The 13,300-nt window shown below is 34.4% G+C and overlaps 1 protein-coding gene across 9 annotated transcripts in view; it reads left to right on the top strand.

The window, feature by feature from the left end:
• CCDC18 (coiled-coil domain containing 18) overlaps nt 1–13,300 on the top strand; it is a 142,879-nt gene that overhangs the window by 7,039 nt on the left and 122,540 nt on the right. For all 9 annotated transcript variants that reach the window (XM_082382825.1, XM_082382828.1, XM_082382823.1 and 6 more), the window contains 3 exons: nt 49–210; nt 4,350–4,456; nt 5,666–5,794. In XM_082382825.1, coding sequence (XP_082238951.1) covers nt 49–210; nt 4,350–4,456; nt 5,666–5,794 — 398 coding nt within the window. The remainder of the gene's footprint in view (nt 1–48; nt 211–4,349; nt 4,457–5,665; nt 5,795–13,300) is intronic.

Below are 13,300 nucleotides of genomic sequence, written 5' to 3'. Positions count from 1 at the left end.
ATGCTTAATGAAATAATTCAAAATAAATTGTTCTTTTTCATTTTTCAGATGTCTTTTTCATCTTCTACCCCTGTGGATCAGGAAATCAAAAGTCTTCGAGAGAAACTTAATAAACTTAGGCAACAGAATGCTTGTTTGGTCTCACAGAATCATTCTTTAATGACTAAAATAGAATCTGTCCACTTTGAATTGACACAGTCAAGAGCAAAAGTATGTTTCTTGAAGTGGTGACTATGCCAACAGAAAATAATTGTAATCATCTTAAGATTTATAATTGGAAAAATATTCCTTGTATTGCCTTAATGTGTTATGTATAATAATTTTTATTATAATAGAGTATCAACATGTTATAGAATCAGTTTTATGTGAATTTAATATCTGAAAATTATTTAGGGGAACTTGTATAGCCTATGCATTTAGATAAGTCAGAACTTCTTAAAATCTTAAGATTATCAATTTGTGTGGTTTTACTTCGTGTACAAAGGAAATATATAGCTTACTTATCTTCCTTTTTGAAATAATACATTCTCATTGCTAAAAACTTCAAAAATAGAAAAAAGAAAAGGGAGAAAGATAACCCAGTTTCCACCATCTAGAAACTGCTTTTATTGGTTTATTACGTAGTTAAATATTACATGTTTGAATAGTTTTTTTTTCTTGGAATTGTTTTATACTTCTTACATAGTCTAAGCAGTTTTGGATGCATTTATGTAGCTTTTCCAATAATTTTTTTTTAATATGACTTCTTTTTTAAAATATTTATTTATTTTATTTATTTATTTTCCTTATTTTTTTTTTGGCTGCATCAGGTCTTAGTTGTGGCACACGGGATCTTTGTTGAGGCATGTGGTATCTTTTCATTATGGTACACAGTCTGCTCGGGTTTCTGTCTAGTTGTGGCGCTTGGGCTTCTCTCTAGTTATGGCACGCGGGGCTCCAGGGTGCATGGGCTCTGTAGTTTGTGGCACACGGGCTCTCTCGTTGAGGCGCACGAGCTCAATAGTTGTGGCGCATGGGCTTAGTTGCCCTGCGGCATGTGGGATCTTAGTTCCCCAGCCAGGGATCGAACCCGTGTCCCCTGCGTTGGAAGGCAAATTCTTTACCACTGGACCACCAGGGAAGTCCCCAACAATCATTTTTTATGGTAGCATTATGTTTCCTTATGTGAGTATACCATAATCTAATTAATAACTTCCCTGTTTAAGTGGTTTCCTATATTTTTCTATATGATTGGTATACAAAAAATTAGAAGAAACCAAAATGTCCAATAACAGAGACATGGTAAAGTAAATTATGATATATCCATATAATGGATTGCTACTAAGCTTTTTTTTTTAAGGTAAATGCAAAGTTGTTTGACTTTTATAGAACTTTGTAAGGTTTAAATGATATATGTAGAGGCACTTAGAATAGTATCTGCACAGTCAACACTCAAAAACTTACCTAAAATATTTAGTGGTAGAAAAACATTACAGAGCAAAACACATACACATACATGCACACACACAATAATCTGTTTTGTTTTTTATAAAATGAGCACGTGTCTATGTGTGTGTATCTATATAGATATACATATGACATATATCAATATAAGGACAGAAGGACTGCTCCACAATATTGTTGATAACTTTGGAAACGATTGGAGGGTCATAGTGAAACTTTCACTATTTACTTTTCAGATGTATTGTTTTAAGTAGTAGAGTTATGGGAGGTCTTTATTTTTCTTTCATACTTTTCAAACAAAACAAAGTACTATTGAGCCTAAGGAGAAAAACTGCTGCAGTGAACATAAAACTTTTTTGGTGTTTGGGATTATTTCTAGGATAGATTTCCAGAGTGGTCAAATCACAGGGAAATAATTTTTTCAGGCATTTATTGCACTCTGTCTACATTCAGTATTCTTTTTTCTTTTTTAAACATATCTATATTTTTAAATATCTTTGAGGGAAAAATATTTTGTTTTTCTTGATTTCTTATGAAGTTTACCTTTTCAGTGTGTTTGTCATTTAGATTTCTTTTGATGTGTCTGTTTACCTTTTCTGTTTATTAATTGTATTTTAATTTTTTAATCAACTATAGATTCTTTTTAAAGTCATAGAAGCTTAATTATTTAAAGTCTAAGAGATGTTAAAAGAGTTTTACTAATAATTACTGAACTATTAGCATTTTGTTCCTTTCTTTGAGCATGTAAATACACCAGTGTTTATTCTAGGCAGTAAGACAGATATTTGTGTTTTACTTCCCATCTCAGCATTTTCTAAATTGCCTAATAAAATATTTTTTAGGGAGGCTGCCTTTTCCAGGGCAGGTCTCAGCTTTGTTGTTGCATATGTGCCACTATTGGAAAACTTTTGCTGAAATTCCCCATTGTACCGATCAACATATTCATAATTTACCTTTTAGCAGTGTCTGTACAGTAGTTACACTTCTGGAGACTGGCATCTTGTTCTCTCTGAGCTTATTGCCCTTCAGACCTGCTGCCCAGCTGCTCTCCTGGGACTTCTCTTTGATGTTCTTCTAGGTTGGGTCTATTGATCCCATGTCATTTTTCTTGGTTTACTCTTTCTTTAGTTGGAGCATGTTTTCTAGTAGCTTCCTTGTCTGTCTGAAATGTCTTAAGTTCTCCCCCACACTTGATTGAATTCTGGGTTGAAAATTATTTTACCTCAGAATGTTTAGGACATTGCTTTCTTGTCTTCTATCCTCCAGTTTGTTTCTGAAGCGTCTGATGCCATTGTGAATTACTTGTCCTAGTGTGTAATATATTTTTTCATTTGTTTTTCCATTTATGTTTTTAGGAATAGACCTCTGCTATTTATTGTGCTGGGTACATGAAGACCCTTTTAGGCTGAAATCTTATGTCCTTTGGTCCCTGAAATTTTTCTTATGTAATCTTTGATAATTTTCTTCACTCTGTTTTCTTTCTTCTATCTTTCCTAACCTGGATTGGTACTCTAAATCTTTCAAGTTTTTTCCTGGTATTTTCCATCTCTGTCTTCCCGTGATACTTTTTCTGTGATTTCCTCAACATTGTCATCCTATTGAATCTTTTATTTTTGGCTTTCATAATTTTTCATTTTCCGGAGCTTTTTCATGTTCTCTGATTGTTTTATATTTAATAACATCCTGATGCAGTATCTTCTCATAGCTCTCTGAAGATTTAATGATTCTGTGTGTTTGTGTGTGTGTATATGTTTGCCTGGCTGCTGCCAGTTGCTTTTTTCTTTTGTTTTGACCTCTGACTTTTGTGATAGAAGCTTTCAGATATTGGTGTTTTGGCTATTTGTATTTAAGGGAAGGCACTTAAATGCTCTTTGGAAGCTCTCTGTGTAAAGGTGAAGTTTGTTGTCCATTGGGCTTCATTTGTTGGTGATGGTTGAGAAGATGGCTCTTTTGTAGGGAGACATCTCCCTTCCCCCATCCAACATCCATATGTGAGGTCTTTTTCTTTGTAGCTCCTGAGTTTCTCCAGCAAAGAATCCTTTGATTTCTTACCTATGGGGTAGCCCCAAATGAGGTGGGGTAGGAAGCTAGAAGCTGACTGTTCCTTATTAATCTCTTTGTTTTTACCTCTTCCTCATCCCTGCTCACCATTCCATGTAATGTCTCAAGAGTCTCAAACCTTTCCTGTTCAATTCTCCAGATAATAATAATAACTTTCTATCTCTTCTTGGTAGGCCATCGTGTGACTCTTGGTGTTCTGAGAATAGGAAAAGGAGGGACTTATCAACAGAGTTAGAACTATATCCCAAGTTTTCTATCCTGGACCTCATCCATGCCCTGTACTATTATCTCATGCTTCCTTTTTTGGGGGATAATTAGTTCTCTTACTGATATTCTTTTCCAGACACCATTTAGGTTGTGGATTTCTACCATCCTACACTCTTCATATTCCAAGTTGTAGGATTACTATGCTTTTCTGTATTTTCTAGGTTTTCTGTAGTAAGCATGTATTCTAAAATTAGGTTTTAAATAATAACAAGGTTCAGTAAGTATTTTTATGTGATTTTAAATGATTTGGTCTTTGAAATTTAATTTTCTAATGTATGTGAAATTTATTTTTTTAGATAAATTTATCTTTAAATTAGTCTGTAGAGGTTCTCTTTTTTTCCCCAAATAACTAACCAGTTATCTTGGGATGTTAAGTTGAGGGTAACGGCAGGAACTTACATGCTGAGACTGGCTTGTGATGATGACATGCCCACATAAATTGATAGATAAGATGAGCTTCACAATTGAACAATGACTGGGGAGTTCTACTGAACCCCTGTCAGATGGTAAAAGAAACTAAGGACAAAGTCGATTAATTTATTTTGTGAAGAAAGTGCTCTAAAAGTTTTTTGTTTTAGGTTTCTGTGCTTGAATCTGCTCAACAACAGGCAGCCAATGTACCAATCTTAGAAGAACAGATTATAAATTTGGAAGCAGAAGTTTCAGCCCAAGATAAAGTTTTGAGGTAAAACTTACAGCTTTAAAATATTTATTTTCTACCTTTACTTTTTGACATATCTTGTTAAAATTTGTCCCCCACCCCAATAAATCCATATTGGTGTATAGACTGTCTTAGTTAGAACTTGTTGATTCTGTTTTCAGTCCATCATAACTCCTCTTGGCTGCAGGATACCTGCAGTATATAGGGGCTAAAAAAGACTAAATCTAAGCTGAGATGCTTATTTATGTGTTTTCATTAATATGAACTAGTTCGTTTGTTGCCCTACATAGTAATATGTACTCAGTACTTCAATGGGAGTTCAAGAAATAAAATACAAGGAATCAGGCACTTTATAATTTATCTTACTCTTCTGCTGTGAATAAAAAGAGAAATATATGCATACTAAATAGCATATTGCTCCATTTTAGTGATTCTCAAAAGAGTAGTTCTGGCACCAGCAGTAAGAGCATCATCTGGGAACTTGTAAGAAATGCAGATCTCAGTTCCTGTCTCAGACTTACGGAGTCACAAACTCTGGGAGGTGGGACCCAGCAATCTGTGTTTTAACAAGTCCTGCAGATGATTCTGATGCACACTAAAGTCATCTCTCATGACCATCAGAATTTCATAATTTTCTTTGTAATATATATGTTAAGTTTATTCCTAGGTATTTTATATTTTTGGTTGTTGTGAATTTGTTCTTGTTCTGTTCATTGATAGTATATAGGAAGGCTACTGCTTTTTGTATAATACTATAATTATTTTGTAATTGGACTATTTGTCATACCTTTAATTAATTCTAATTTTTATTTTGATTCTCCTGGGATTTTCCAGGTAGCTAATGATATTATCAGCAAAAAAAAGAATTTTGTTTTTCCTTTCCAAAATTTATACTTACTACTTTTTCATTTTAGCTTTTTGCAACTGTCAGAAAAATCAGTGGATATAGTGGTGATAACAGTCATACTTATCTAGCTTCTGAAATGTATCTGATCATTAAATAGGATATAATCTTTTATTTCAGATATATTTATCATCTGATAGAAGTATCCTTTTATTCCTTATGAAAACTAATAGTTCACAAGTGATGAATATGCCTTTTCTCTTTCTCTTGTTAAATATATGTTTCTCTTAACTCAGTGATTTAAACTAATAGAATTCCTGATGTTGAACTGTTATTGCCTACCTGAAATAATCTCTTCAACAGCCTTTAAAAGTATCTTTGTTTTATAGAGAGGCAGAAGATAAATTAGAGCAGAGTCAGAAAATGGTGACTGAAAAGGAACAGAGTTTGCAGAAGTCCCAAGAGGAATGTATAAAGCTGAAGGTAGACTTACTTGAACAAAGTAAACAAGGAAAGAGGTATGTGTTTTTAAAACAAATAATTGTTTTCTTAGGGGAGAAACAAAGAATATAGTATCTGTTTAAAATTCTACTTAGTTTTTGAAGTGAAAAAATTTCAGAAATTTGGCAGTAGAAAATTTAATGTTCTTTTCTGTCCATTAATTTTTTTTAATTTTTGATTAAAAATTTCATGTGTGGACTTTATGGTATTGGCATTTTGAATTGGGATTAATTCCTTAAAGCCTGATAATGATTATCAATGAAATGATACTTATTTCTGAAATTAAATAAAATTCATGAGAAAGTGTGGTTGGGTCTCCCTTTAGGAATACATAAGTAATGCAAAAATATCTATTTTGTATAAATCATATCTTAAGATAAAGTTTTCTAGTTAGCTTTGACCATATAACCATTAACTTTGAATGTTAACTTTTAAACTAATAAAGATGAAAAATTTTTTGGTTTAATGAGATTTTACAATATAATAATGTAATTATAGCAGCTTTTACACAGGGTAAAATCATAATTTGCATTTTTATCTTCTCTGGCAACAAAAATATGTTTTAAAAATTTATACTATGATATAAATAATGTTATGAAGGAAGTGTTTTTTGAAAAGTTGTCATACATAGATAAATATTTGTTTGCGTGTGTATTTAAACTTCTAAAAACTGCTCAAATCCCATCTATGTCATTTTTTCATTAAAATGAGTTTGGAAGAACATTTTCTCAGCAGTATTTGGTTAGTATAGTTCAGGTTACAATATATATTTAGTAGGCAATATTACTTAGTGGAAATGTTTAGATTTTGGAGTCAAACAGCCAGCTTTTACCTCTAAGTGACTTCGTTACCTTGGGGAAACTATTTAACCTTCTTGAACCTCAGTTTGTTCATCTATTAAGTCAAGATGATATTGTCTTGATGTGAGGAATAAATGTAAAAAGAAATGTAAGGTGCTTTGTAAATAATAAACACTAACAAATGTAGCTATTGCAAATGTAAACTGTGTGATTAAATATTCTGAAATTCAGACTTTACTTACTCAGATGAGCTTTTTATACATGATAATTTAAAATAACAAGATAATAATACATGAAGACAAGCCTTACAATGTAGCTAAAAAAAAGTACAGAGAAAGAGTGACTAGTTCTCTCTGTAGAACTTATACAAGAGATGATTTTTAGGGTAGGGTATTGACTACGCTGTCATAAGGTGAATAAGTAAGGATGGACACGTTCTGGACAGCATGTGCAAAGTCATAGAAGTATAAAAGAACATCATTTCTGAAGAACACTAGGAGTTTTGTGTACTTATAAATGGGCAGGTGTAGTAGGATTTGAGGAAAAAGACAGACTTGGTCCAGACTGTAAATAGCTTTGTGTTTTATGCCAAAAGATTTGTGTTTTAACCTGGAGAGGATAAATAGGCAATTGAGATTTTTAGGTAGATATGTGACATGAAGACGCTTGGAACTTTTTGAAGAGCTAGAATGAAGATTGGCATTCTGAAAATGAAAGATCAAAACCTTTGCAAAGACTTTTTTTTGGTGATGATTAATCATAATGGATTAAAAAGCCAGTATAAAGGCGGAGGTTGTTAAGCTTTATGCTGTTTATAAGAGACATACTTAAAACATAAGGACACAGGATAAACAACAAAGTCCTACCGTATAGGATAGGACAGGGAACTATATTCAATATTCTGTAATAAACCATAATGGTAAAGAATATGAAAAAAATATATATATGTATAACTGAGTCACTTTGCTGTACAGCAGAAATTAAACACAATGTTGTAAAAAAGAAAAGAAAAAGAAAACCACATAAGGACACAGAAAAAATGAACTCAAAAGGATGAAAAGAAATGTTTCAGGCAAATAGTCACCAAAACAAAGTAGATATAGCTATATTAATATCACACAGAATAGTTCTAAGTGCAACAAGCATTACTAGAGTTAAAAAGAACTCATATATATAATGTTTAGGTAGCACTTAAGCAGGAAGCTATAAAGATGCTAAACTTCTATTTATCTAATAATTTAGTCCCAAAATACTTAAAGAAAGCAAAATTTCAATGAACAAATCTGTAATCATACAGGGAACACTTTTACACATTTACTAGAATTGTGAGATTAAGAAACAAAAAAGTAAGAAGCTGAAGAGTTGAGTGATTAATAATCTTGATCTAATGGATGTATGTATGGAACCCTGTAGCCAACAATTTGAGAATTCACATTCTTTCAGGCACTCATAGAACATTTATAATTTGTTACCTCACTCTGCCAGAAAGCATGAATTTTGACAAAGATAAAAATATTTGTGTCATACATATCACCTTCTCAGACCACAGTATAATTAAGTTATATATAACAACCCCGCACCCCCACCCCCAAATCATGTATGTTTGAAGATTTAAAATCATCCTTCTTGCTACTCATGGACCATTGAAGAAATTATGAAAATTAGAAGACTTAGAACTGAGTGATATAAAAAATATTGCAGTTTGTGGGCTGCAGCCAAAGATATTCTCAGAAGAAAATTTTTAGTCTCCTTTGCATGTATTAAAATTAGTATGTGAGGGACTTCCCTGGTGACACAGTGGTTAAGAATCCACCTGCCAATGCAGGGGACCCGGGTTCGAGCCCTGGTCCGGGAGAATCCCACATGCCGCGGAGCGGCTGGGCCCGTGGGCCACAACTACTGAGCCTGCACTCTAGAGCCCGCAAGCCACAACTACTGAGCCCACGTGCCACAACTACTGAAGCCCGCACACCTAGAGCCTGTGCTCTGCAGCAAGAGAAGCCACCACAATGAGAAGCCTGCTCGCCGCAACTAGAGAAAACCTGCGCACAGCAACAGAGACCCAACGCAGCCAAAGATAAATAAATAAAAATAAATAAATTTATTAAAAAAATAATAAAATTAGTATGTGAATGAGCTAAAACATTCAATTTATGTAGTCAGGAAAAGGACATAAAAGAAAGCTTGATCAAAAGAAAAATAGAAGTAATTAAATAATAAAGATAAGGGTGAAATAGAAATCAAAGAAACAATAGAGAATCCCCCAAACCTAAATCTGGTTCTTTTCACAGTGACCAAGGGAATGGGCATCAGACAAGATTAATCTAAGAGAAAAGGCATAAAAACCAATATTGGAATTGAAAAGGAACTCGTAAGTTACAGATTTAGCTATGATTTAAGAAATAAGACCAAGTACTATGAACCATTTTAGGATAATACATTTGAAAACTTAGACTAAATAAATGATTTCCCAACAAAATTAAGTTTAACAAAACTAACTTCAGCATAAATTGAAAACCTTGGGGATTTCCCTGCTGGTCCAGTGGCTAAGACTCTGCACTCCCTGGTAGTCCAGTGGCTAAGACTCTGCGCTCCCAATGCAGGGGGCCCGGGTTCGATCCCTGGTCAGGGAACTAGATACCACATGCTGCAACTAAGAGTTCGCATGCCCCAACTAAAGATCCCACATGCCACAACTAAAGACCCCCGCATGCCGCAACTAAAAAAGATGCCACATGTGGCAACAAAGATCCCGCGTGCCACAACTAAGACCCGGTGCAGCCAAATAAATAATTAAATAAATGAATGTTTTAAGTAAATAAATTGAAAACCTTAATAGTTGTTTAGCCATTAAAGCTATTCAATCAATCATTAGAAATTTCCCCACAAAAAAATAAAATAATCAAAACGATGATGACGAAAGGAACAGTCCCATTATGGCACATGGTGGCTAAAATGAAAAAGACTCACAGTATCAAGTTTTGAATTTGTAGAGCAACTGGAATTCAAATATATTTATAGTAGGAGTATAAATTGGTAGAACCACTTTGGAAAACTATTTGTCAGTATCTACTAAATCTAAACGTAAGTCACCCTATGATCCAGCATCCACTCCAACAGAAATGAAGACCTGTATCTATCAAAAGACATGTGCAAGGATGCTCAAAGTAGCTTTATTAATAATTGCTAAGTGTTCATCAACAACAGGATTAATAAATATATTCATTCATATTCTGAAATATATGAATCAGTGAAAAAGAGCAACTATAGTTCTTTAACAACAGGGACAGATATTACAGATGTTAAACAAAGGAAGCCAGATGCAAAAGAATACTGTGTATTTCCTTAAGAAATCAAGAATAAGCAAAATTAATATATGGTGTTAAAAGTCCAAATAGTGTTTACCTTTTTAGGTGAAGAGTATTGACTGAGAGGGTGCACAAGGGAGCCTTTTGGGTGCTGGAAATGTTCTATATTTGATCTGGATAGTAGTTATGTGGGTACACACATATGTACAAATTCATTCACTTAAGATGTGAGCACTTCACTCAATAAAAAATTAAAATAACTATAAGTTAAATCTGAAAAAATCTACAGAAGATAGGTACAATCTTAATGGAGGTTTAAAAATGTACTCAGGATTTGTTTTAATCAGGTATGGCAAGATAGACATGGAAATGGCTGTCATAAATGAAGAAGTTTTTATACTCACAGATTACTAGAAATAGGAGACATGACATGTCATGTAGAGGGACCACACAGGGAAATATCAGAGTTGTTCAGAAGGCAGAGGGAGTTGGGAAGAAAATATGAACAAGAGGTTTTACTGTGGCTTCTGTGGGAATAAACGGTTGAGGTAGGGTATTCAGCCTTCGGATTGGCTAGTATGAATAATCTCAGTGGGCAGAAGTGTAAGACTGTCCTGAGTGGTCTAGTACCTGGTCCTGAGGTGATGAGGACAGGAGAATATTAGCCCGGTGTGTAAGAGCCAGATAGAGGAATGGGGAGTGGGCTCTGGATTACTTAGTTTGTGTATGAAAGGTGCACTCCCATGTGCAAAGTTTATTAATCTCTGAGAATTGGTTAGCCCTGGGAGGGCCAATCTTCCTAGGGTCAGTAATGCCTCAGATGTCAAAATATCAGACTAAAAAGACATACTTAATACAATGGAGAAAATAATAAAGGTTCTTTGAAAGCCTTAAGAGAAGATCTAATTAATGAGGTGTATACCATTTTTCTGGAAAGGAACCTAACATAAAGGTGTCAGTTTTCCCCGAAATAGTTTATACATTCAGTACAATTCCAATCAATATCCCAACAAAATTTTTGGTAGAACTTAATGAACTGACCCTAAAATCATGTGGAAGAACCAATGTCCAAGAACAAACAAGGCACTTTTGAAGCTGTAGACCAAGGTAGAGAACATGTCTATAGATAACAAGACTTCTAAAGTTATACTAATTAAGTCAATGTGATATTGGTATAGCAATAAACAAAAAGATCAGTGGTACAGAACAGAGACTCTTAAGCAAACATGCATACAACGGAATCTTCATAATGTAACAGGTGGCATTACAAATCAGGGCAAAGGATGGAAGAATCAATAATTAAGGTGCTGGACAAACTGACATCATGTGTTTCATATGTAATACAGTGAGAAGGGTACAACACTGTTTATGTGGTATGCCTCTTGAGAATGAATAGCCTGAAACTAATCACGAGGAAACATCAGACAAGCTCAGGTTGGTCTTCTGTAAAACAACTGTTTATTCTTCAAAAATGTCACTGTCATGAAAGACTGAGAGAAGCTGAGAAGATGTTCCAGATTAAGGAGACTAAAGAGACATGATAACTAAAAGCAGTAAGTGATCCTGGATCAGAAGAAGGAAAATTCCATAAAGAAATTATTGGAATAATTAATAAAATTTATATGTGAATTGTGTATTAGACAGTAATATTGTATCAATTTTAGATTTCTTAAATTTGATAGTTACTTGTGGTTATATTACTAGTTACTCTAGGATATATAGTTCAGTGCAAAAAAATCTCTCAAGTGAGAGACATAAAGCAATGGTGGCAAAATATCAAAAAATGGTGAATCCACATTAAGGGTATACTGATTTAATTTTAAAAACAAATACTTCAGGAGGACTTCCCTGGGGGTCCAGTGGGTAAGACTCTGCTCTCCCAATGCAGGGGGCCCAGGTTCGATCCCTGGTCGGGGAAATAGATCCTGCATGCATGCTGCAACTAAGGAGTTTCCATGCCACAACTAAGAGTGCATACTGCAACTAAGAAGTCTGCATGCCGCAACTAAAAGATCCCACATGCCGCAACGAAGATCCCACATGCTGCAACTAAGACCCGGCGCAGCCTAAATAAATAAATATATATTAAAAAAAAAAACGAACTTCAAAAAATGATTCATGGAGAATTGATTATTGATTAAAAAATTAAATTAGATTCCTGCCTCATACTATACCTGCATTAAAAAGAAAAAATTCCAGATGGATTAAAGGCCCAATTGTGAAAAGTAAAACTTTTAGAGAAAATATATGAGAATAGTTTCTGTGTTGTCTCATGGTAGGGAAGAATGTTTTAAAATGAGAGCAAAAAAGCATGAATATTACAGGAAAAGATTGCTAAATTTTAAGTCCAGTAAAATAAAAACCTTGTGTTTATAAAACTCATCAATTACGAAGTGAAAAAGGGCTTCCCTGGTGGTGAAGTGGTTGGGAATCTGCCTGCCAATGCAGGGGACACGGGTTCGAGCCCTGGCCTGGGAAGATCCCACATGCCGCGGAGCAACTAGGCCCGTGAGCCACAATTACTGAGCCTGCGCGTCTGGAGCCTGTGCTCCGCAACAAGAGAGGCCGCGATAGTGAGAGGCCTGCGCACCGTGATGAACAGTGGCCCCCGCTTGCCACAACTAGAGAAAGCCCTCGCACAGAAATGAAGACCCAACACAGCCATAAATAAATAAATAAAACTTAAAAAAAAAATAAAAGAAAATTATTAAAAAAAAAAGGAAAAAAAAAGAAGTGAAAAAGACAAGACTAATGGTTGGGGAAATATTTGCAAATAATATAACAAAGATTAATATCCAGAATTTGTAAAGAACTCTCACAAATCAATAAGAAAAGGCAGGGTTGGGGGGCGATATCCAGTAATAAAAGACAAAGAATCTGTAGAAGTAAAGGACAGGAAACTCAGATGTCCAATGAAACATGAAAGTTGCTTAACCTCACTGTCATCAAAAATGTAAATTAAAACTACAGTGAGGTTGTAAAGCTACAAACATGTCACACTATTAGATTGGCAAAAGTTTTAATTTGATGATATTGTAGTAACTCACTGAGCATTTATTATGTGTAAACACTTTTCTAAGTGCTTTAGGTATATAACTTATTTATTCCTCACACAATCATAAGAGTTTGATAATATCCTCATTTTATAGATGAAGAAACTGAATTAGAAGTTAACGTCACCCATGTAGAAAGTGGTAGAGGTAGAATTTGAACCCAAACACTGTGGCTCTAGGGCCCAATGAATTGAATACCATGACAGAAGTAGTAGTGCAAAGTGGTTAGGTAGAAGGATTATGCAAACAGGTTACATTCACAGTAACCCGTGAGATCTTGGGCAAGTTACTTAACCTCTCAGTTCCTTGTTTGTGGCACTTACTTTATCATAGGTCGCTGGGAGGCTTAGATAGGTTACTAT

This window comes from Balaenoptera borealis (genome assembly GCF_965194805.1).
Source record: "Balaenoptera borealis genome assembly, chromosome: 1".
Lineage (NCBI taxonomy): Eukaryota > Metazoa > Chordata > Mammalia > Artiodactyla > Balaenopteridae > Balaenoptera > Balaenoptera borealis.
Note: the sequence above shows the minus strand (reverse complement) of the source record. Positions and strands in the feature narration are given on the sequence as shown.